We start from the raw sequence: 24,979 nt of genomic DNA, 5'->3' as shown, positions 1-24,979 counted from the left end.
GAACTGGATTTTGAATCAGTTTGGACAGTGGCTGTCATGAGATTTTGTTTACTTGATATTGCGACAATTAACTTTTTAATGTGGGGTTTTATTTTTAATGAACCTCCAGTACATACAGGAATCACTTAGGGATTTGCTTGCAAAGAGCTGAAAATGGGCTACACATCAGTGTGTGTTATGTGATCCCTTCTGTGCCTGGTTGATTTTCACACATCTGGTGGTAAAAGGAATTTTTTGGACCTGCGAATTGAAGCTGTGGATGGGAAAGGAGTCATTAGGTTTGAAGGTTTTTAAAGTATGGCTCATATCCTGATGTTGATCTGTGCATTGAACTCCCATTGAAGTCAGTGGGAGTCTTGCATGCGGGCTGACGGTTGGTTATGGCCCGAGGGAAGGGAACAATCATGTTCCAAGAAATTGTAGCCACTGCTGAGCGGGAGAGCACTTTTTTTGAAAGCTGTTATTTTCAGAGAACATAGTGTTTGCTTACTTGAAAATCCTACTGTAAGGAAAAGCCCCGAACTTTGCAGTATGTCAGCAAAATGGCCGTTGGCATCTGCAAGATAAAGAGCCTCTGATTTTTGTCTTCCTCGGGTTAATTCTAATATGGGCAACAGAATCGTGGCCTGAGGAATTAGAACTAGGATAGGCCTTTATTTTGCTCAGAAAGAGGAATTTCCAGAGGAGGTAAAATTTTCAAAAATGCGTAAGTGACTAAGTCCCATTTTAAAAAGTGACTTAGATTTTTAGAAAATCTTAAAAGTCAATGGGACTTAGACTCCTAAGTGCCTATGCCACTTTTGAAAATGGGGTGTAGCCACTTAGGCATTTTTGAAAATTGAACTTGAGGCCAGCTTCTAAAGCTGCGGATGGGGGCCTAACTGGATTTTCAGATGTGCCTGTCTGCATTTTTAGGCACCTAAATACCCTTAAAAAGCTGGCCCATAGGCATTTTTGAAATAGCTACCCCATATTAATATCTCATATAAGAACATAAGAATGGCCATACTGGGTCAGACCAAAGGTCCATCTAGCCCAGTATCCTGTCTTCCAACAGTGGCCAATGCCAGGTAGCCCAGAGGGAATGAACAGAACAGGTAATCCAAGTGATCCATCCCCTGTCGCCCATTCCCAAATTCTGGCAAACAGAGGCTAGGGACACCATCCCTGGCCATCCTGGCTAATAGCTATTGATGGACCTATCCTCCATTAATGTATCTAGTTCTTTTTTGAACCCTGTTATAGTCTTGGCCTTCACAACATCCTCTGGCAAGGAGTTTCACAGGTTGACTGTGCGTTATGTGAAAAAGTACTTCCTTTTGTTTGTTTTAATCTGCTGCCTGTTAATTTCATTTGGTGAAACCTAGTTCTTGTGTTATGAGAAGGAGTAAATAACACTTCCTTATTTACTTTCTCCACACCAGTCATGATTTTATAGCCCTCTATCCCCCCTTAGTCGTCTCTTTTCCAAGCTGAAAACTCCCAGTCTTATTAATCTTTCCTCATATGGCAGCCGTTCCATACCCCTAATCACTTTTGTTGCCCTTTTCTGAACCTTTTCCAATTCCAATATATCTTTTTTGAGATGGGGCAACCACATCTGCACGCAGTATTCAAGATGTGGGTGTACCATGGATTTATATAGAGACAATATGATATTTTCTTTCTTATTCTCTATCCCTTTCTAAATGATTCCCAACATTCTGTTCGCTTGTTTGACTGCCGCTGCACATTGAGCAGATGTTTTCGGAGAACTATCCACAATGACTCCCAAGATCTCTTTCTTGAGTGGTAGCAGCTAATTTAGATCCCATCATTTGATATGTATAGTTGGGATTATGTTTTCCAATGTGCATTACTTTGCATTTATCAACATTGAATTTCATCTGCCATTTTGTTGCCCTGTCACCCAGTTTTGAGAGATCCTTTCTTCGCAGTCTGCCTGGGATTTAACTATCTTGAGTAGTTTTGTATCGTCTGCAAATTTTGCCACTTCACTGTTTACCCCTTTTCCAGATCATTTATGAATATATTGAATAGAACTGGTCCCAGTACAGATTCCTGGGGGACACCACTATTTACCTCTCTCCATTCTGAAAACTAACCATTTATTCCTATCCTTTGTTTTCTATCTTTTAACCAGTTACCAATCCATAAAAGGACCTTCCCTCTTATCCCATGACAGCTTACTTTGTTTAAGAGCCTTTGGTGAGGGACCTTGTCAAAGGCTTTCTAAAAATATCATTGGGAATCCATCTTTCTGAAGTAGATGAGGTCTACCCCACTTCTAAGTCACTTTTGAAAATTTCACCCACAGTATGTTTATTGTACGGAGGATGTCAGTGTCAGCACAGCTAGTCGTGTTTCGGACACCATTAGCCTCTAATGTGTAGTCTAAAGTTACTGCTGGCTACAAGAGCAATTACACTGCTCTACAATCAAAATGCTTCTGAAATAAATGTAGTCAAACTTTACTAATTCTGGGTCACTGAGAACGAAAATGATGCTTAAAATTGTTGATTGGCTCTAGTTTTCAAGATATGCTATTGGGTCAGTATATACGACCCTTGATTTGGGAATGGCAGAGGATAAGTGAGTTATAAAGGGAAGGGATCTCAATTTAAACCAGAAATGACTAAAATACATTTTTGACTGGATATATGAATAAATCTGTGACTGGGTTTGGACAGTACTTGCTTTTTAGGCAAAACAATGAATGATGCAATCTGAAGCGGGTATTGCGTCATACATGATATGAATTGCATCATGTTATTCCTAGAAGTCATGGATGATGCAATCATAATGAAGCTTACATCACTCTGCTGAACAAATTGCCCTATATCAGCTCTAGAAATCATACAGTGTCGTGCTCTCTTATTTGTCAGTGTTTGATTTTGCAATGGGACACATTTCTGTTTAGCCAAAGTGAGCAGAGATGCCTCGTACTTGTGTGAACAGTGCAGATAACTTCTGCTTTGTTTGTGGTGAAGTGACTTTTGCATCACAAAAGCACAGTATAACCACTATGGTTAAGAAAGCCTATCACCTTTATTTTGGCTGCAAAATTGGAGATCAGGACAAGAGGTGGGCCCCACACACATGCTGCAACACTTGTGCAACAAATCTTCGCCAGTGGTTGAACAGGAAAAGGAAATCTATGCCTTTAGCAGTGCCAATGATTTGGAGAGAGCCAACAGATCATACCAGCAATTGTTACTTCTGCATGGAGCCTCCAGTTGGGAAAGGTGTGTCAAAGAAGAAAAAGTGGACTGTGCATTATCCAAACATTCCATCAGCTATACGCTCAGTACCCCACGGAGAAGGACTGCCGGTTCCTGATGCATCAGAATCATTCTCACTTGAGTCAGACGAGGAAGAGGAAGCGGATGAAATTTCTGGTCCTGAACCATCAACGTCACAGGACCCACGTTTTCTCCCATCCTCCTCCTCTGAACCACACCTCATAACACAAGGTGAACTGAATGACCTTGTCAGGGATTTGGAACTACCCAAGAGTAAGGCAGAGCTGTTGGGCTCCAGACTACAGCGGTGGTATCTCCTGACAGGTGGTGATAGGGTTTCCATGTTCCGTGACCGTCAAAAGGATCTTGTCCCATTCTTCTTCATGGAAGGTGATCTTGTAGCCTGCAACAACATCGATGGTGTGATGGCAGCCCTCAACATCGTTCACGATCCAGATGAGTGGAGACTGTTCATTGATTCATCGAAGACGAGTCTTAAAGCTGTTTTACTGCATAATGGCAATGTTTTGCCATCAATTCCAGTTGGTCATGCAGTCCATATGAAGGAAACCTATGACAACATGAAACAACTTTTGAGGTGCATAAACTATGACCAACATCAGTGGCAGCTTTGTGGCTATTTGAAGGTTGTTGCTCTCTTGCTTGGTCTGCAGACTGGATACACAAAGTACTGCTGTTTTCTCTGCGAATGGGACAGTCGTGCAAGAGATTCCCACTACATCAAGAAAGATTGGCCACTCCGACAGTCATTGGAGCCTGGGAGGAAAAGTGTTCAGCATCCACCACTTGTTGAATCAAGGAAGATATTGTTCCCACCCTTACACATCAAGCTGGGTCTGATGAAGAACTTTATCAAGGCCATTGACAAAACACAAGCAGCTTTCAAGTACCTCCGTGGAAAATTTCCAAGGTTAAGTGAAGCTAAGATAAAGGAAGGTGTCTTTGTTGGTCCTCAGATTCGTGAACTTCTTCAAGATGATGCATTTGACCATGCACTGCGTAGCAAGGAAAAGACGGCATGGAAAGCCTTCCAGTTAATGGCAATAAATTTTCTCGGAAACAACAAGGCAGACAACTACAGGTTGTTGGTGGAAAACCTCCTCAAGGCATACAAAAGCCTTGGTTACAACATGTCACTAAAGATGTATTTTTTGCATTCTCATCTAGATTTTTTTCCACCGAACTGCGGAGCAGTGAGCGACGAGCACAGCGAGCGATTTCACCAGGACATTGCAACAATGGAGAAACGCTATCAGGGCAAATGGAGCCCATCAATGCTTGCAGACTATTGCTGGACAGTGACAAGAGATGCTCCATTTAATGAATACAAGAGACAAGCCAAGAAGCACCGAGTAGACACTGAATAGGACTGAACTATGTACATAATAGTTTTTTGCCTTTTGTTTCATAATAAATTTTATTTATATAACCCTTTTGCTGATTTTTAAAGTGTTACATAAACAGGACAGGTGAAATATTATCATGTAAAGCAACCGTAAACACATGAAAAGACCTAGGTTTACAATTTATGATTAAAACTCTACTATCTACAAAATATACGTAGACATAAAATGTAAAAACTTAAATATCTTAGAAACAGTAGCCAATCAGTTGTTTTAATTGTCATATTTGAATTCAGCACATCAAAATACATAATAAATAGCACATTTTATCTCTGAAGCAGACGACTTCTCAAAAATTGTAGACCAGTGTTATTAGCAGAGGTGGCAACACAGTGCAAATGATGCAGCTCCCCATTTTGTTATCAATCACGAGCAGTCCAGTTCCTTTTCCTGTTTACTAAATTTGTGATCCCGGCCAGCATAATTATACTATGTGTTTATCAGGAGATGTGTAAGAATGTGTCATAGCAATGCGCACTGAATGGCAAATCCATGTATTTAATGTGACGTTGTTACGCTTGATATGGCCAGACACTTGACCTTTGATATAGCTTTACTGTTGTGCCATTGAATTACAGCTGAGTTTGTTTTAGGTTGTTGCAGATCTTTGGCCCTTTGTTTTCCAGTAATGATAATTTGGTCAGTTTTGTTCAAAGAAAAGAGAGAGATTATGTTTTGCTTGTATTCACTTTTCAGCAGTGCCCTGTGCATTGTAATTAATTGCATCCTTGAACTTAAGTCCTATAACCCGTCAAATCTCCTCTCAACCCCTTCCCCCAAAAAAATCCCACCAATAACACATTAATTCTTTAATGCACTACCATGTTTTTGATGAAACAGAAAAAGCTACAATCCTCAGTTGAGAAAGACTTGAACCTATAAATTCCAATAAGATCTTTTTGTATGTAGTATATGTTAGATTCACGTTGCAGCTTCAGGCACAGTTAATGGTTAGAAAAATATTTGTGTTGTATTCATTTTTGGGACTCCATTTTTAACTTGATTTGTATAAAGTTAATGTTGTTTCGAGGGGTAATGAATTAATAGATTGGGTCTTCTGGTAATTATTCATAGTGTAAATTTGCAATATATAGCATGATGCTGCTCTGGAAATTTAGCAAATTATCTTTCCCCAGTTAACTCCTATAGAATATAAGTATATTCACCAATCAGATATTGTATGAAACTGTTTTATTAATGCTGCATTAAAGTCTTTGTAATATATAGAGAGACCTGATTATCAACCTCCTTATATACATACTGTAGTGTGGTACAATCTATTTGTTTTCTTTAGTCTTTATAGCATAATCCTTTTTTTTTTTTTAAGAGAATATATTTTCTATCCGTGATAGTTGTGAGTTCCATTCTCTTCAGGTTTGTATAGCTTCTGGGGCATGACTGAAACAGACAGAGCACAATTGAAATGAAGATTGACAGTCCTAAATCTTGTGCTTCTAGCAGCAAGAAAAAGTTGATTAAAATCAGATTAAGCACTGTGTGCAGTGTCAGGAAAGTTACCTTTTTAAAAGTTTACTTTCTGGCAGATCATCTCAGATCATATTTTCCACAGTAATTTCAGATCTGAAACCCAGGCCAAACCCAGGCTGCCTGAAAGTTAATTAAATTGCTGGAGGAGGGCTTCCATTTTCTTTAAATAGCTGACACATTGGATTTCCATTCTAGCCTGTGGGCTGCAAAGATAACTACCGACTGGCATAACATAACACAGACAATGTAATGAATTCCTGATAGCTGACATATATGCGAGACTGGGGTTTATCTTTACATGGGTGATGAACACAGTTTGTGAAAGGAAATAGTTTGTTTAAAAGATACCCTTGCAGACTGCAATTGTAGCATAATTGTAATTTTGGGAGCACCAGAACCAAATTTCACAAACGAATAAATTAAATACTTTGGTTTTAGCAATAATAAGCTAGTGTTAACAACGTGCGCCACATTAAGAGTGAAAGAACAACCATATGAGACCTTTGGTCAACTTTTACTTGAAAAGCTTATTGTTTTATGGACAGACTGGAAGATTGTTTACAAGAAAGGAATGTTTTATCAAAAAGTTGGAACAAGTGGCTGCTTTACAGATGTTCAGAGCTGTTTGTCTTGTAGAATAGCACCTGTTTGCCATATTTCTCATCTTATGACTGACATCACTTTAAAAACAGTGCATCCTGAAGGATTGGTCATGGCATACAAAGCCTTTCCTGTCTAGCTTCCTAGCTGAAGTCCAACCCAGGTTGTAACGACAAAAGTCATAACTGTCTGTCGGCTGTGAAATATGTTAGTTCTCCAGGTCCCAGCAGTCACGTGTCCTCATCACTTAATCCCAGTAATGAGCAGATATCCTTGTCAGTCTCCGCAAAGAGGCCAGGGATTGGATGAGCATGGAGAGTGAACTTCTCTCTAAGCCCTACAGAAGTCCCCACCGGAATGAGGTTGGGGCATGTTGGTGGATGATGTGGCAGGGCAGGTGGCCTAGTAGAGAGCTTCAATCTCCAGACATGCCAGTCTAGCACATTTCACAGACACCAATGAAAAATGATAATTAAAAATACAGGTTGATAAATACACATCTAAATAAGGATCACTTGATCATTACCTGTTCTGTTCATTCCCACTGTTGGAAGATAGGATACTGGGCTAGATGGACCTTTGGTCTGACCCAGTATGTCCGTTCTTATGTCTATGCAATAATATTAAAATAAAATATTCCATTGTCAATGCACTGTAGGTAGCATACAGGTAGCTCGTAAATCACTGTTGACACTCTGGCATTGCTCATATGACTGTATTTCTGCTTGTTTGCCAGGTGAATCATTGTGTATTTTGCCTGTCAACAGTAACTCTTTACATAAACTTTTTCCTCAGACACCTCATTTGACCTTTGTTTCTAATCCATTAATTCTCTTGGTCAAAGTAAGCTACACTTTTCTCAATGGAAATATGGGCATAGTTTTGGAAATGCTTACTTGAAATGGATGGGACAAGTAACACGAATCAAGATTTGCAAGATCAGGCCATATTATTTTATTTATTTGTTCATTTAGTTCATTTAATATGATGCGCCTGGCAAAATAAGCAACGTGCATTACAATTTAAATAAAAACACATTCAATAAATTTAATCTACTGACAGTGTCATAATACCTCTCCAGCATACAGAGCTAAGACCCTCCTTTCGCAGTTGCCCCTCTCCCTGGGTAAATATAGCAGATAGGCTTTGTAACATGTCTTGATGTTAGAACGGCTCAGAAAATGGGAGTGTAGGCGAGGGAGAGGAGTACTACAGAAACTTACTTCTTGCTGTCTGAGCCACGCAGTGTATCAAGGGAGATGTAGTCCTGCTGAGGAGCCTGGGGAAATGAGGCAATTGAACTACAACTCCCATGAGACACCTTGTCAGAATTTCGGAATTGAAAACTTTTCAAACATTACGTTTTTCAACCAAAAGTTGAAATTGTCTATGGAAAGCAGACACATTTTTGAAAAAAAAAAAAAAAATCAAATGTTCTGTTAAAAACAATAGTTTAGATGGAAAATTTTCAACCAGCCCTACTGGAAGGTCATTATACTGAAGTCAGACGAAAAGGCCAAGAAAATTGCTGATCCAGATCTGAAAACTCCAAGCCTCTTAGTTTTGTTATCTTGAATTTCTCTTCTGACCTTTCTTGGTTTGAGAGGGGAGAGAGACACAAATGATCCAAACCATAAAGGGCTACCTGTTAAAACCAGCAAGTTGGGTTACACTCTTGAATAGCATGTTTCCTTGAAGATTTACACCGAGAGCAGAATTTAGACTGGTTTCCTCTTACCTCTTTCAAGTTACAATTGTGGAAGCAGAGAAAGAACTGACAGGAAGGGGATGCAATGTATGACAGTTCGTTAGCAAGAGTTAGGCTAACTGTAACCCTAATAACGCGAGATTTGTAGAAGCGAGGAATGTGTGAGGCGAGTGGGAAAGAATTGTGTGAGAAGTTGTTGCGACCTTGTGTAGATAATATGGAATGTAGACTAAGAGTCTTCATTAGTGAGCAAAACAAGATATCAGAATGACCTACGTATAAACAAAATGCAACTGTTGCTCATTATTGTCTGTAACAAAAGGTATAAATGCTTGCTGTAATTGTTTACCTGTTGAGAGACCTGCTTAGCTCTCTCCCTCTGCTCAATTGTGAGAGTTAATAAAGCATCTGACTTGCTGTACCTAAACAAATAGTGAGAACTCTGTTTTTCTCCGACACAATAAAGGTGTGTTATTGAGTAAATCCATGTCTGTACTGTAGGGAGAATGAAAGAAGAGCCTCCAGAACTAGGTGGTCAGGTTGTAAAATATGGACTGCAAAGGTCTTCCGTGTGATAAAGTTAGCTATCAGTTTGAACTGAGCATGTGAGGTCAAATTTACCCCTAGTGTCTCTCCATTGACTTAGTTACATCAAGGAATAATTTTGGCTCCCACAGCCTAACCAATGAGCATTCATTATCGCATTGCACACTGACCCTGCTACACTTCAGCATTTGTCACCACAGTGGAGATAAAAGCCTATTTCTGGCTGGAACTTTTGTTTATATACTACTATAGGTAACCCCTTAGAGGATTCAAACTGAAAGTTGAGAGAGCAAATATTTTTTTTTTTTTTTGTTTGTTTTTTTTTCAATTTGTTTACATGTTTGACAGCACTTAGTGCATAGTCACTTTCACTGTTTCCCCTGATAGGCCCCCGTGCTAAGAGATTGCTCATGCACGAAAAGTTGTGTGTCTGTGTAAGGATTTGCAGCTGTAGGACATCTGCCAGTTTTTTCTGTTTGTGCGGGTCTTTCAGTCACCAACAGGGGAGAGAAAATGCATTTTCAAATAGGAAGATTTGATGTAAAAACTACAGAACTCAACAAGGGGAGTTGAAGGAAGACGCTGTTCTCCTTTGGAAATGATCAGATGTCAGATTGCTAGTGCCGTTTTAACATTTTCCCCGCTTGTTCTTCTAACGATCTGTGTCAAGGCTTCGTACAGTCTATGGAGTAAATACGTATTTTTGTAGTTATCCGTTTGGACGGTCCATGCAACAGTCAATAATGCAATAAAACCCCCGCGGCTGACCTGTGTCAGCTGTCTCAGACTTTGGGGCTATAAAATTGCAGTGTAGACACCATAGCTGGAGCCTGGGCTCTGGGATCCCACAAGGGGGGATGGTCCTAGGACCCAGGCTCCATCCAGAACCCCATTGCAATTGTGTAGCCTCACAGCCCGAGTCATCTGATACAGGCCACCCGCGGGTGTTTTACTGCGGTATAGACATACCCTTGGTGAGTCAAGTATAAATGCTGTAACCAAGATATTGCACAGGGGAGGGGGTGGATATAAGGTATTTTCAAAGTTATTTAATAACATGATCTCATGTGGTCTAATGATGCACAGCGTGATCTAAAACTAACATGCATTTTTAAGAAATCTAACTGTACAGGTGATATTAGCAACATATACTGCAATGGGTGCAAAAGGGCTGTTTTATTCTGCCACATTCATCCATTATCCCACAAATGGGGTCTTTTTGTGGTTTGTAAATACACCTGTGAATCAGTGGGGCAAATCCTGTCCCTGGTGCTGCATAACTGGTCCAGTAGGCAGGATTTTGGGAGGGCTGTGCCTGTGTTCTCCTTGGTGCAGAGCTCATTGGGCAAGGTGCACCAGAGATGGGTGAGTGTGGTACCAGAGGGTCCAGAGGTCATGCAGTCCTCTCCCCCATGGAGCTATACAGGCTACTACAGTCTTAGGACTGGAGTAGCAGCCAGGACAAGACTACCCTGCCTCAAGGAAAGGATTCCTTCACCACTGGCCCAAGTACATCTTCCCATCATGCAGACTGGGTATTAAGATGAGGGTTTGCCCCTACGCCGTGTAAAATTATGTTCCAGTAACTCCGAGCTGCAATCGGTTCTTGATTACACTGGTGAATATCTGGAAAAACTCCACTGACTTAAGTGAACTTTCTCCAGATTTACACCAGATAACTGAGAGCAGAGTCTGGCTTGAAGTGGCAACCTTAGAATTTCCTTCCCTTTAGCTCCCTAATTTTCTCACTCCCCGCTCTAAGGGTCTCAATTTCATTGCCTGTATTGCCCTGCCTAGGCACGGTGGGAATGAACAGAATAACAACAGCACTTCAGCCTCCACTGTTTTGCCGTTGTAGATTTGTCAGTCCTTTTTATCATTATTTTGATACCTTTTTTTATATTTTAAAGTATCTTTGTACCAGCACAGAGAGGACTGTGATAACAAGCTTTAAACTTTGCTGCTGTATTCAGACCTACAAAAGAACCACGACTAATTTGGCTGATCTGACTTTTGTATGAACAGACAGAACTCATGAATGTTAGCAATAACAGTCTGTCGTTTTGGGGGAGGGTTTGGGATCCTTTGATCATCATGTCAACTGTGAATAATCTTCGCTTGTTCAAGAGCAAATCCTTTGGTAAATTGAAACAGATTTGCTTCCTGCCTGGTCTTATGGGGAAATATTAACAAATGCACACGCGGGTACTTTTACAAGTTAACCGTGTTCTGCTCGAGTTCTGCCCATGGGATACCCATTGGCAATGGTGGAAGTTTTGTTCAAAGTCTGAGGGTCCTTATGTTCAAAATACTCAACTCTCAATATTGGAGCTGGAGAAGGACGGCCACGAGGTTAAGGCCATGGCCTAGGATTGGACACCTAGTTCAAGTCCCGACTCCAATACAGACTTCCGGTGTGATCTTGAGCAAATCACTAAGCCTCTCTGCGCCCAACCTGTAAAATTGGGATAATAGCACTTCCCTACCTTGTAAGGGTGTGGTGAGGATAAATACAAAATTAAAGGGTGAGGGATGCTCAGACATATGGTAACGAGGGCCATATATGTGTACTTCGGTACCTAGCTGAGGGAGATGCACTAATGCAGTGAACTATTATAACATAATAACACACTCCATCTGAGGGCCTTTGAGCACTTTCTAAACATTAATGAATAAGGCCTCCAACACCCCTGTGAGGTTGGTTAGCAGTATCTCCATTTTCTTTCAGAAAGAGACACTCGGGAGTAGAGATCATATGTAACTTGCCTGGTTGAGCACTGTGTCGCAGAGCTGAAATCCAGGTCTCCTGACTCCATGGCTCTGATCCAACTCCCCTTGAATGGAAAGAGTCAGTGGGGATCCTGTGCTTTCGTTACAAGCCTATCTCTATCTATAATACGTTTTAAAAGTTAGTCTCTCAGCGGATATTAGGTTGATACACACAGTCAGTGGGTTTCAGCTGTATGTTATCTTCCTTCCATACTGTAGGGTTCAAAAGCCATTTGACAGGTGCTCTTTCCAATGCCTTTAACCATGGCATGTACTTATCCGGTGTTTGAGGGGCCAAACCCTGTAACCTTTCCACAGGGCAACTCCCCACTGGCTAAAGGAATGAGGGCCTGATTCTGGAACACCCTGAGAACCGCCGATTCCCATTGAAGTAAATCACTTGATCAGCCCCTTTCAGGATTTGGGCCTTTTGACTAGTAAAACTTCCTGAGCGTTCTGAAGTACTGTACTGTACCTTACTGAGAGATTAGGGAAATACTGCAAAGATGTGCTGTTTGGCACTAAGAGGACCAATCAAATGAATATATCTTAGAATGCTGCTCCAAGATCCAGCTGCTCTATTCGCGTTTCCCTTCTGCTTGAGTCTCTCCACTGGATTACACTCGCCTGTTTTGTTTGAGGTCTTTTGTACTAAATTCAGGCTTCCTAATCTCATTGTCAAAAGCTCTCCCTTGCGCCACCTGTTTCTGTAGCTCCCCCCTTATCTCCATCTACACCCCTTTCACCCCGTATCCTCCACCCTAATAATTTTTGCTGCCTCCTCTCACACCTGCTTACATACTGCCCTTTATGCCTGGAACAGCGTCCCAATGAATGCACACTGAGACCCACCTTCCTTTCCTCCTTCAAATACTTAAGAAAACACATCTGTTCCAGACGCATTCCAGTGATAAGAGAGACATTCCGCTCACTGAGCCTGATTCTCCAGTCTCCACTCATCAACACTGGCGTGAATTAGGAATAGCTCCATTGAAGTCAATAGAGTTACATTCTTTAGATCAGAATTGTGCCTGGTGTCTGTCTACCTTTTGTAAATAATAATGCACAGCGTTCTCCTTCAGTGGTAGTCAATCTTTGTAAAATTAAAGGAGTTGGCAATTCTCAAGAATCGGGATAAGTGTCAGAATATACCAAGTAATCTAACCATTCTCCTGACAGAGAAATTACAGATCCCATTTCTAGTATTTAATTTGGGTGTGCACCATTCTTTTTCTAACACAAAACATTTAAAAGAACAAGAGGGAAAAATGTTAATAGAAAATTTCCCGTGTATAGAATACATGGCAATATTGTATTGTCTCTTGCATGTTCCAATCCCTTCACACACACGCAGCCAAGATTGTGCCTACTGTATACTCCCATTTATCCCAAACCCTATTGTCCGAATCTCCTCTAGCTGAATCCCTTCCTGTCTTACGTGACGTTTGTTTGCAAAACAATTCCGGAGTGACGAAAACACCTCATATCATTTTGTTATGATACATCCCAGACTTTCCAAGAAGTTGTTAAGATTTACAGAGAAATGGGAGATGTTGAACTTTTCTGCCATATCAAATGTAATTGGCGTGTTGGTTAGTGCTGTCTTGGGTGTACCTATTGCTTTTGTACTTCATGCTCCACATTTTATAATAATCTCATTAACCACATCTTGTTCCATCAAAGCTTTTACCTTGAGTTACTGCATTAGCAACAAAAATAAATTGTTATTTGACACAGTGGGCACAAGGAAAAGGCTGGGCACCTATTGACAAATGGTTCTAATTAGCACAGTTCTGTCGTGTCAGTAAATCTTTGGCTAGCAGGGAGTGTTGTATCATGAAACCACAAGCTGTGAAGATACACATACTGAGAGTGCAAATAGATTATGAATCCTTTTTAATTTTTTTAATTCTTAGTAATGTACTTCCAGTGAAGTGTGCCATTATTGTCTGACTTAAGTTCCTCTTAAAATTCTAATGGGATTTATGTGCAAAGCTAAAATTTTTAGCCACAACCTGGTTTCTGGTATAAGGTGGGTTTCGATAGGCAGATAAAGTTGGGCCAGACTTAAAAACATGGTAGTTTGTGTGATTAGATTTTCTGCTCATAGCACAATATGGGTTTGGATTTTGTTGTTCGGTTTGTTTGGGTTTTTGTAGGGACTCAATCCACACACAGCACATTCACTAAGACCAGTAAGAGTTGTACGTACAGATCGGGGCAGTATGTTGCCCTAAGCTGGTTCACATTGTTTCAGAAAACTAAATAGAGACGATACATAGAATGCAAATTAAAACATTGTGCCGTGAGAAGCGCATAATGTAGATTTTTATTAAATCTCAGAATTGGGGTATTCCCATCCAGGTGATGGTGATCAATTCAAGTTATGTTAAATTTGCACTAGGGGACAATTTTTGTCCCCGTATACATGTGGTGGGATGGAAAAGAAAGGAGAAAATGCACATTTTCTTTCATTCTCTTCCTGGGGGAACAATATTTCAAAAGAGCTTGCTTCATATTCTCTTCCTCGGAGAGAAACAAACTTTTTTGCCAAAGAAATTCAGCCCTGTTGACCCTGGGCATTTTAAGTGTTGGAATAGTGCCAGGAACCAACAGGGCTGACTCATGAAGAAGCCCCTTGGTACTGGAGGTCAGATTAAATGCAAGTAGGGGCCCCCCAGTCCTGACAGCTGAATTCCACCATTGCTCTTAAGAGGGCTGGCTTGTGTTATCACCAACTGCAAACAACCCACTGCCTACAGTAACCGCCACCCACCCTCAAATTCAGCCAGATAGAGTCATTTTTCAGAGAGAGGCTTTTAGAATTCTGCTCAAAGCGAGGCACGCTGAGCTACAGCTCAAAGTGACTTTCTCTTTGTTTGGGTGGGTAGTTTCGACAGTGGAGCAGTGGGAGTTTCTTCCCAGTCCCCCCTCTTCGTGATTTCACCTCTTGTTCCAGATCCTGTAAAACCAAACCCCAACCTGTCATTCAAATCATTGCTACTTTCATCTGGACGCCTCACTTCTGAGAAACAGCTGTGTCTATGCAGTAGTCATGCAGTAGTGATTCTAAAGGTCAGGGGGAGAACATGTTTTGTCCAGAGGGAGAAGTGATAATGAACTTTTGGGGAGGAGGGGAGAGGTCCGACTCCCAGTTTCTCACTCTCCATGAAGCTGTGAATCATCCCAAATGCTAATCCCTAGTGTGCAGTCAGCAGCTTGATGCCATTTAAATGCCAAGCTGTACAATTTACTCCAGGGGGAAGGTACATGACGAAGGAAGCAGACAGACGCACCCTTTTCCCCCAAGTTTTTCGTTCATTTTTCCATAAATTCCAGAGGTTTAACCTTATGGCTATGGAGAAAGGAACTCAGCATGGCCGTTAGAAATGTGAGGCCTTCTGTTTAACAACCAAACTCCCCTACAGTAGTCTTGTACTTCCAGGAGACATGCTGCAAAATGCTGTATGGAATACACACCTGTCAAACGGCATATGGAAGGATGGCAGGATGTGAGCTTGGGACCCTAGGAAGGGATAACTGCCAAAGCCAGACAAAAATTGTTTTATTCTTTATATTTATGGGGAACTGGGTGCATCAGGGGATTATGTTCTGCAGCCAGAAGGCCGGATCCCCAGCCAGTGCAATTCATCAGAGCTCTGTTGACTTCAAACTATGTCGACGTACACCAGCTGGGGACCTGCCCAGAGCCTTTACCGCTAAGCTGCCACTTCAAGTCCAGTCGAGGCCCTGCACGTGATTGCAATTTATTGCTACCGCAGAACAGTTTTCAGCAGCCTGCGAAATGAGTCGATGGTCTCAGTGTGGAGGATTTGCGTAAAGGTTGTTACCGATAGCCACTGGAGGGTCTCCAAAACTGACCTGTGGAGGGCAGACCAGCCCCATAGGGCAGAGCGAGTGCTGTCCATCCTGACAGAAAGGCAGCAGCCAATGTAAATCTCAGTCTCAGGTCAGGTTGCAGATATTTCAACAGTTACAGCATCCAGGGCCATATTTATTTGATTGGAGCCCGTCTCTTGATATCTGATGAGGATCAAATGTTAATAGATTAGCCTACTACCCCACCATATGCAGAGATGAGAGGCCTTGCAGTGGAGCAGAAAGCCGGCCCCAGCTCAGAGCCTACATCTTAAGGCTAACATTTTCAAATGTCGGTGACTCATACAGGCACCTACATGAGTAGCCTGGAGTCCAGAGATGCTGAGCACCCATTGAATTCAGTGAGGTTTAGCACCTGTGGAAATCAAGCTACTTACTTCAGACCCCAATCCTGCTGGCACCTAAGCACAGTGACAAAACTCCCAAATGAGGGGCCTAAATACGGATTTGGGTGCTGAACACTAGACTTCCCACAGCTGTGAAGATTGTGGCCTAAATATCTGTATTTAGGAAACACCTCCTCATTGAGGAAAATAGCTCTCATTTTCCTCTAAAACTCTTCCAATCCAGTATATTTCAGGGGAGTTCAGCGTTGCCAACCTAAAGTGCTAAAAAAAAATCATGAGACTGGCTTAAAGACCATGAGATTTTAAAACAAACATAAATACAAAGTGGGTTCCTTTTATTTGCGTTCTGGTTTCTGAGCCTTTAGAATGCACTTGGGTCATGTTTTCAAGACTTTTCTCCACAACCCTGAGAGCTAGAAACTTACTGGGTGTTTTTTGTTTGTTGGTTTAAATGGAAGCTGAGATTCCCATGTAATCTCTGTTAATCTCAGCCGCTGGGACTTTAAGGAAAAAACCTCCAAATATCATGAGAGTGGACAACACTGGGAGTTTAAAAAAAAAAAAAAAGATTCTGATTTTTCTCCACAGATTCATGTTTTGTGGCATTCATGTGCTGGCCACAATACCAAGAGCTGCGCATGTTCCTGGCACAAGAGAACTGGTTGTGGGAAGCTCAGAAATAAAACTTGAAGCCAGTTGGTATGATAGGCCACCCGTGGTGGCAACTTCAGCAGAGGCGGTGAAGAATAAAATGAGGTTCATTGCCTCATCCCTAGAGGAGGCACCTCTGTGTCAGGGTTGACACATTGTCAGGGTGATGTGGAAGAAGCTTGCGGTGCTGCTAGCCCATGCTCTGTATAAACACAGAGCTTTAATTTACAGTGCCTTCAGCGTAACACCTGCCAGAAGCATTGAGCACACTTCCAAGAAGCCGACTTTTTAGTGCTGCCTTAGGCCTGCATTGCTTTCTCTAGATGCAGCTTACAAGATTGGTGCCGATGCTGCAGTTTTTATGCTGCGCTCCTCTCTAGCAATGCACAGTGGCCCACACACCAAGAAATTCTGAAGGAAGAACTGGAATGTGACTTGAGACAAAATCTTGAACTGGAGTCTGATCGGCAGCATGGCTCTAAAACAGAAACATGAACAACTCCTCCGGGAAGTCACCCGGATTGTTCAATTCAGAAATCTAGGCCAGTGTTAATGAATCAGAGCAGTGCATTCTTTACATGGAAAAGTCATGTTTATGCCTGTTCCTACCACGGCTAAAGCATGCAGAAATCCTGCAGAAATGAGGCGTGCAAGTTTCAGCTGATTGATTAATGGAGCATGTAAACAGAAAATGTTAACCATTTCCGTGCCGGCTATTATTGCCAGCTTCAGTGGGTGCCAGTTTGTTTCTTCAAAAACTGAGGCGTGCTGTATTTACTTTGACTAGAATATTAACTATTTTCTAAAACTGGTCAAAAATGGAATTTCTGATATTTTGATGATGGTTTTTGTCCCAAATTAGGCCAAAAAGTCAAAATATCCAAACTTTTCACAGAATGAAAAATTCAGAAAAATTTCTGTTATAGAGGTCGAACCATTTGGTTTCAACATTTTCAATCGAAACAAACATTTTGACATTCCCTGATTGAAATGTTTCATTTCAGTTTGCCAACCTGAATTGAAAACAGTTTATTTCGGGTCAGGTTGATGTTAATCTCTGTGTCCACCCAAGCCTCTGCAGTGTTTCATGGGAATTGTAGTTTCAAGTCAATCCAAAATAAAACATTTCATTTAGGTTTTCTCCACGGAAATTTTACCAAAATTCGTGTCTTTTTTCCCCTCTGCAGAACATTTTGATTTAGACTAAACTTGTTTCAACAGAAAAATATTTGGTTAGAAATTTTTTGACCAGCCCTAGTATTTTTCATGCCTGGAATAGATGGGTTGCCTAATAGGAGTGGATTTCTAACTAAAGGCTGAACAAAAATTCTGCTGAAAACCTTGAAAACAACATGGTCAATCAGGCAAGAGGTTTCCTTTCTGCAAATGCTCAGGGCAGGTTTCCTGTATTCTGCCTGGAATCAACAGTATTTTTTAAAAGATGGATAAATACCATCTCTTCTTTTCTTCAGCATCCTAATTTTCCATTAGCCATGATATTGTGCTCACAATGAATGATAACACTAGTGTACAGGACAGTATTTTACAGAATTGTCATGTCAGAAGGCCTATAGAATTACATTGCTAAGGTAGCTGGAATATGGTGCAAATGAACATGTTCTTAGGTAGCTGATACCCAGTGGCTCTTTCCTTTTCTGGAAACTAATGACTGCATCTGTGATTTAGCAGCAGTAACTTTTGTACCATTCTTATTTTTAGTGATGATAACACAAGAAAAGATTTAAAGGCACTGCCTGCCTTTCCTACCAAGACATTGCAGGAACATCCCTCACTCGCTTACTGGTAAGCTTCTCACTAGTATAGAAATGTAAATATTAGTAGCAATTAGTGGCCATTACTACGTCAGTTTTGCACACTGTTTGTAAAGGTTCTAGCATGTGTTATAAATGGGGTTGATCCCAAGTCCTGTATCTAAACACATCCAGTCTCTAGAGGTCCTGAATCCAAACCCAGTTCTGGATCTAAATGTGTTTGTGACGGGGGTTAAACAAAATCTCTGGATCTGAACATCACCAAGCTTGAGGGAGACTTGAAATCCAAACTGCAGACCAGCTCTGAATTTTGCAAATGGCACCGATTGTTTATAGCAGGGTGAATCAAAACAATTCTCCAGGCCTGGGGGTGTCTGAAATGCAGAGCCAGATACAGTTTTGTGCCTTGAGTCCATCTCTAGCATGTGTCCTTAGGTAAGAAATACAGCTCAGCATTTGGGTTGTGAAGAAACAGTACTAAACAATAAGATACTTTTATGTTGTAATGGATCCCCTTTATGCAGGTACAGTATCGCCTGCTGTATTTCATTTCTAGGCTCTAACTTATGCTTTTCTCATTTTACCACTAATAGTTTTTAGAAGGATTCATTTTTTTCCCTATTAAATGCTATGCAACTAAATCACTTGGCCTGTTTTTCATTTGTCTTCAAGAGTGATAGAGGTCCGAATGCGTATTTTGTTTCTAATTTCAGCAGAACAAAATGTATGGAGTGACGATGGTATAGGTCGTCTATAGGTTCATTTGTTACATGGCTGAGAATAAAAATAACCTGTACGAATATGTAGGAATTAACACATCCATTATAACTTTTCTCTGTCTTACATATGCAACACCAGCCACTCTCTGAAGTTCTGGGTTCTTTAGGCACTAGATATGAATTTATCCAATTAGTGCCATTATTCTACAGCAGCATCTGTAACAAAGCTGGTTGATCTGAAATGAGGAGCTAATTAGACTCTGGAACATTGGATGCCGTAGTAAGGATTAGACCAGGGGTCGGCAATGTTGGGCACGTGGCTCGCCAGGGTAAGCACCCTGGCGGGCCAGGCCAGTTTTATTTACCTGCTGAGGCGGCAGGTTCGGCCGATCGCGGCCCCCACTGGCCGCGGTTCGCTGTCCCGGGCCAGTGGGGGTGGCAAGAAGCCGTGGCCAGCACATCGCTCGCCCGCGCCGCTTCTCGCCGCCCCCATTGGCCCGGGATGGCGAACCGTGGCCAGTGGGGGCCGCAATCGGCCGAACCTGCCGCGTCAGCAGATAAATAAAACTGGCCCGGCCCGCCAGGGTGCTTACCCTGGCGAGTCGTGTGCCAAACGTTGCCGACCCCTGGTTTAGACAAAAGGTTCCATTCTGCATAATGAAGGATGGAACTGGAGTCATTATGGAACTGAAACTACTGGGAAATGTTCAATGAAGCACCTTTGATGTATGCTGAGCATGGGTTTGAATATCATCAAAAGTTACTGCATGTAAAAAAATAAAAATCACTGAGCCTCTAAATGGATTTTGTGCTTGTTTTGCAGTGAGGACAGAGTAATTGAACATTATATAAAAATTAAAGGTCTGACCAGAGGACAAGCTATTGTTCAGTGAGTGTATCGCTTATTTAATTGGGGGGTATTTTTGAAATACTTTCTGTTGATACGTGGGAATGATGCTGTTCTTGTAGTCATTCGTTGTGGACTTTTACCATTCATATCTGTAGCAATGACATTTTTGATTGTTATTGTTTAATACAAACAGCAAATTTACATTAACCCATGTCTTAAATTTTGCATTTCACAAGTCCCCAGTTAAGGTTTAAATATCTTCGATAGGCAAAAAATGATTATGGCCTCATTTTAATACCAGTACCAGAGGGATTGACCTCCAAGCTTCGTTTGCTAACCGTTAATTTTTACCCCAATATCTGAAGAAGGATTTTGCCTTAAGTTGTGTAAGGATAACAAATATATTTATTGTTTTAAAATGGTTTGAATTTGGTTTTCAAAAGGTGAGGGACTTAGGGGCTATTCCAAAGCCAATTGAAGTCAACGGATTCCCATTGCTGAGCTTTATTTCAGAACCTAAAAGCTCTGAGTGGAGGCGAATATAGTATGAAGTGTAATATGCCCAAATGTTTGAGAAGAGCTACATAGTTATATGAAGTAGACAGCAGGCAAGTTTCCCCACACAGTTCTCTGACTGCACCTCTCTCCTACCCAGTTAAAATCCTGCTATTAAGTCCTAGGACTCTTTTAAGTAGGAATGCAGAATAAATTATCTTTTCAGAGGTTCACTAATCCATTGAATCACCAACGTATTGAATCATCTAGACCCTTAATGGCATAATTGTATTAATATGACTACTTCAAACCACTTCTTTTTTGATGTTACCATAACTCTCCTTCTCATTTTGCCAAGTCACCAGAATTAAATAAGTGTAGGCAGCTCTTTCCTTGCAACATTCTGTCTTGGATGGTTTAGACACAACAAATCCTGCATCTTGGCAGGGGTTTAGACTAGATGACCCTTGAGGTCCCTTCTAACCCTATGGTTCTATGATTCTAACATTTCAGAAAAGACCTTTCAACATGTAGTTTTAGTCTCAGCTTCCTCAACTCTTGATAAGAGGAATTACAGGGAACAGTTACTTTATTTTTTAAAAATTTGTTGCATGTGCACAGAAATTTTGCCATCAACTTCAACTGGGCCAGAATTTCACCTCTGTTCCCAATGGAGGGTGCTGAGCCCGTCACCTAATGTGCAAAAGCTAAATGGCTTGATCTGAATGCATATGTAAAAGAGGATATGTTAAGAGGCATTATTCTCTCCAGAGCAACTCATCAGATGCACTGTAAATCTGTCTACAGGTACATGAAAGTGGTAGAAGTTCTGCCTACATATGGAGTCCATTACTATGGAGTAAAGGTTAGTGATTGTTCAGAGATAACATGATTACATTCTTGAAGGAACGGTTTCACTGTACAGCATCTGCCAGTCAATATTAAAAACTGGACTTCTGAGTCATATTTTTTCAGTGTTCTCAGTTTTGTTGGTGGTGCACTGCAAATCATTTACAGAGAAGGCAGAAGGGAATCTTTGTTTAAACAAAAAAAGACCCCTGTAACCCTCTCATCCTAATTAAACTGCATATCATTTCTAGCTTTTAAGCAGCTACATTTATTTCTCCAGAGGCCCGGTGCATTGTTAATCAAGATTAGAAAAATGTAACAGAGAAAAGACTAAAGGTACATCTATGCTGTAGCCAGCGGTGTGGTTTACCGCTCATGCAGACACACATGTGCTAATTGTACTTTACCTAGCTCACTAAAAGTAGCAGTAAGAACACAGTTGCATGGGCTTAAGCATAGGCTGCAGAATTGAATACATACCAAGGGGGTCAGGCAGGCCTGTGCAGCCCACACCATCTCACCCTCAGAGCTATTTTAGCTTAGGGTTAGCGCAGGTACCTCTACATCAGCTGCAGAACATACCTCTAGCTGCAGTGTAAATGCACCCCTGTAATTAGTGAAACCCTGCTGCCATTACCACTCTCAGCATTCTCTTTCTTCACAGCCCCATAACATTTGAAGCAGTTTGTTAAAATTGAACAAAATTATGCTAACAAAATTTCTATAGAACTGAAAAGGTTTTTGAGGTGGGGACGGGAATAGTTTAATAACCAGTCGATACATTAGAAACAATTCTGGATAAATGGGCAAAGCATGAGCCAAAAAAAAAAGCGGGGGGGGGGGAGGGGGCTTTATTGCATATAAGGGTGTCTATCCAGCAGGGATCATGGTCTCTAACTACGGTGTATTGAGTGAGGAGTATTGGACATAGTCTTCTGTTCCCTTTCTGCATTTATTTGTTTATTTATTGTGCAATGCATCTGTACTGTGTACACGGCCTTTGGCCACACCCTCTGCTGCCCTACATCCTTCCCTCCCCGCGGTCCCACTTGCAGTGATCTCCGCCCACACGTTGCAGCGTCTCTACTGCTTTTTGTCCACTTGCGCAGCCAACAGACAGCTTCCCTTTTTCCTTCGCTCCGTCTGAGATGGCAATGGCAGAGCCCTTTCATCACAGTCTCACTGCTTGAGTGCAGGTTTGTTTGCAAAGTCCTCCTGTGTTCCTAACCCGCTGATACTTGTCACAGAAGGAAATCGGTAAATACTATATAATCTTTGAGGTTCTTAACTCCTCATTAGATCTTGGTTCTTGTGTTCTTCCATTTTACAGGATAAACAAGGAATCCCGTGGTGGCTTGGCATCAGTTATAAAGGAATAGGACAGTACGACTTACAAGACAAAGTCAAGCCTAGAAAAGTAAGTTGTTCTTTTGCCATGTCAAAATACAGCTTTTTTTTTTTTAAAGCCATGGCTAGTTAGAGTCCTGAGGAAAATGAAAGCTTTAGACACCATGAATTCCGGAAAACTGGAGAGGAAGACATGCTTCCTCTCCAGCAGATAGACAGTGCAAACTCTTAATGTGCAGTACAAAAGTTTGGTTCACAGGTGCTTCTAATGAGTTTGATGATCTCAGTGCATTCGCTACTGGACTTTTAACAACCTCACTAGGTCATCCCACAGTATGAAGCAATTTGGTGTAGCTGGGGGTCTCTGCTTTAAATGGGTTCAGAGTTATTGGTCCTGGCTTTAGTTTTTCCTCAAGCAGAATCTCCATTGACGTACGTGTGTGTGTGAGAGAGAGAGAGAGAGAGGATCAGTGGATCAGGCCATAAGATCAGTCCAGTGTCTCATATGGGTGAGATGCTGGTTGAATCCTTGGTGAAGCTGCAGGCCAGTCAATGCATCTGCTGATTCCCAGGATGTGTGTAACTGTAGGCGGTGGGTTGAGAACATGTGCTTGAATATCCGAGGCTGCTCTTTCCTCCTCATCCCCCTCTGCGTATTTGAGTAATTCCTGCCAATAATCTCAGGTACCGAAGCACAGGGCCCTGTATTCCCTCGCTGGCTCCCTACAAGTCATCTATCAGCGCACCCTCACAGGCCCCTCTGCTGGCAAGCTGTCATCCCGCCCCAGCACGTGATGTGCGCGGGAACTATTCCAGCTCAACAACTGATTAAGTCCCATTCAGAGCTTGGAATGAGCCCTGGAGGTCTTTGGAGAACTGGTTTCCTAGAACGGGTGGAGGAGGTTTCGTCACGTGTGCGAGTTGTCCTGTGGGGGGGAATACACCTGGTTTCTCTCTTGTAGCCGTGTCTCCTCTGTCCCCATGCAGAACTGGTTTTCTGATGTGCTTCCTGCCCCCAGGCTTTGGGCAGTAGCTCACAGGAGCGTGCGTGCTGCCAGCAGTCACTTCAGATCAGTTTAGATCATTGTGCGCTTGTCCAGGAGCTGGAAAGTTACACAGGAGGAGTGAGCCTGTGGAACAGAATTGGCTGGCACATATTCTGGATGAGCTTCTAGAAACATGGCTATAGGAAAGTGTGAGATCCACTAGTAGCAATTCAATGTGCTAATAAGACCCACACGGTGTCACTGTCCTCTCCCTTTTGACAGTCAGCTACTGATTGATTCCTTTTCTTGAGCTAACTTGTCACCAAGATCAATCTCTTAAATTTCTCTCTTGTTCTATCCAGTGAAAGGCCTTTATTTAGTCCCAGGACTTTCTGCTGTTCACATACCACAGTGACAGAGTAGGTTTGATTTGGGTGTAAGATTATAAAATAGCCAAGACTGGTAAAAGATCAAATCAACCCGGATTCACAAGGATAACCATGCCTGATGTACTCCCAAGCATTGGCTGAGTACAGACAGTACATTAGTAAATGGGTCGGCAAGTGGAGGTTAGGAATCTCATCCTCCGGGCACCCCTCGGCATTGTTGCAAACACTTGCAACACCATGGTAGATGGGGCCAGTCATGTCCAGCACCCAGAGCAAGAAAGTGTGCGTGCAGCTGAACCAGTTCTCAGTTTAATTCCTTTTGTACCTATGGGCTTACCGTTCTCAACACCAGCTGGGCAGTTTGGGAAACTCCATGTTCTTACAAATGCCAACAGTCACATCTTGCCACCATTACACCTGTGTCACACCCTCTAAAATCAATGGGAGTTTTGTGTACGAATTGGTGCCAGGCTTTATAATGGAAATGTTTGCAGACCATTCACAGCAGTGCCACTTGGGTGCCTTGCAGTAATTTTAACCACCCAGTTTGGAGTACAGAACAAAGAGGGAGGAGAAGCATCAAGGTCATTGGAAAGTCTGATGCCAATAGGCTGTTTGAAACAGTGACTTAGTTTAACACGAGGTCATGGACCAACATTGAGGAAGAAATTAATGTGCAAACATTACACAAAGGGTGGTTCCAGGTTTGGAATATGAAACAAACTGCTAAAGTTAGCAGTGAGAGTAGTAATTAGGGAGCTCAGTTTCAAGGGAGAAAGGGATACATAAGGAAATAGAGGTGATCGGATACTGACTAGATTTGGGGGTTAAGATATATTGCAGAACTGTTCATCTTCACACAGAAGAGGTGCAGGGCATTTGCTCAGGTTGAATTAC

The 24,979-nt window shown here is 41.8% G+C and overlaps 1 protein-coding gene across 7 annotated transcripts in view; it reads left to right on the top strand.

Annotated features, from left to right (window-relative positions):
* Positions 1-24,979, top strand: part of FRMD4B (FERM domain containing 4B) — a 198,044-nt gene that overhangs the window by 140,192 nt on the left and 32,873 nt on the right. For 6 of the 7 annotated variants that reach the window (XM_034775352.1, XM_034775350.1, XM_034775348.1 and 3 more), the window contains 4 exons: positions 18,395-18,478; positions 19,990-20,055; positions 21,319-21,376; positions 22,691-22,777. In XM_034775352.1, coding sequence (XP_034631243.1) covers positions 18,395-18,478; positions 19,990-20,055; positions 21,319-21,376; positions 22,691-22,777 — 295 coding nt within the window. The remainder of the gene's footprint in view (positions 1-18,394; positions 18,479-19,989; positions 20,056-21,318; positions 21,377-22,690; positions 22,778-24,979) is intronic. The other variant, XM_034775351.1, reaches the window with a different exon arrangement.

This window comes from Trachemys scripta, chromosome 7 (assembly GCF_013100865.1).
Source record: "Trachemys scripta elegans isolate TJP31775 chromosome 7, CAS_Tse_1.0, whole genome shotgun sequence".
In the NCBI taxonomy this organism is placed as follows: domain Eukaryota; kingdom Metazoa; phylum Chordata; order Testudines; family Emydidae; genus Trachemys; species Trachemys scripta.
The sequence above is the reverse complement of the archived record's forward strand: the minus strand, read 5'-3'. Positions and strand labels throughout refer to the sequence as shown.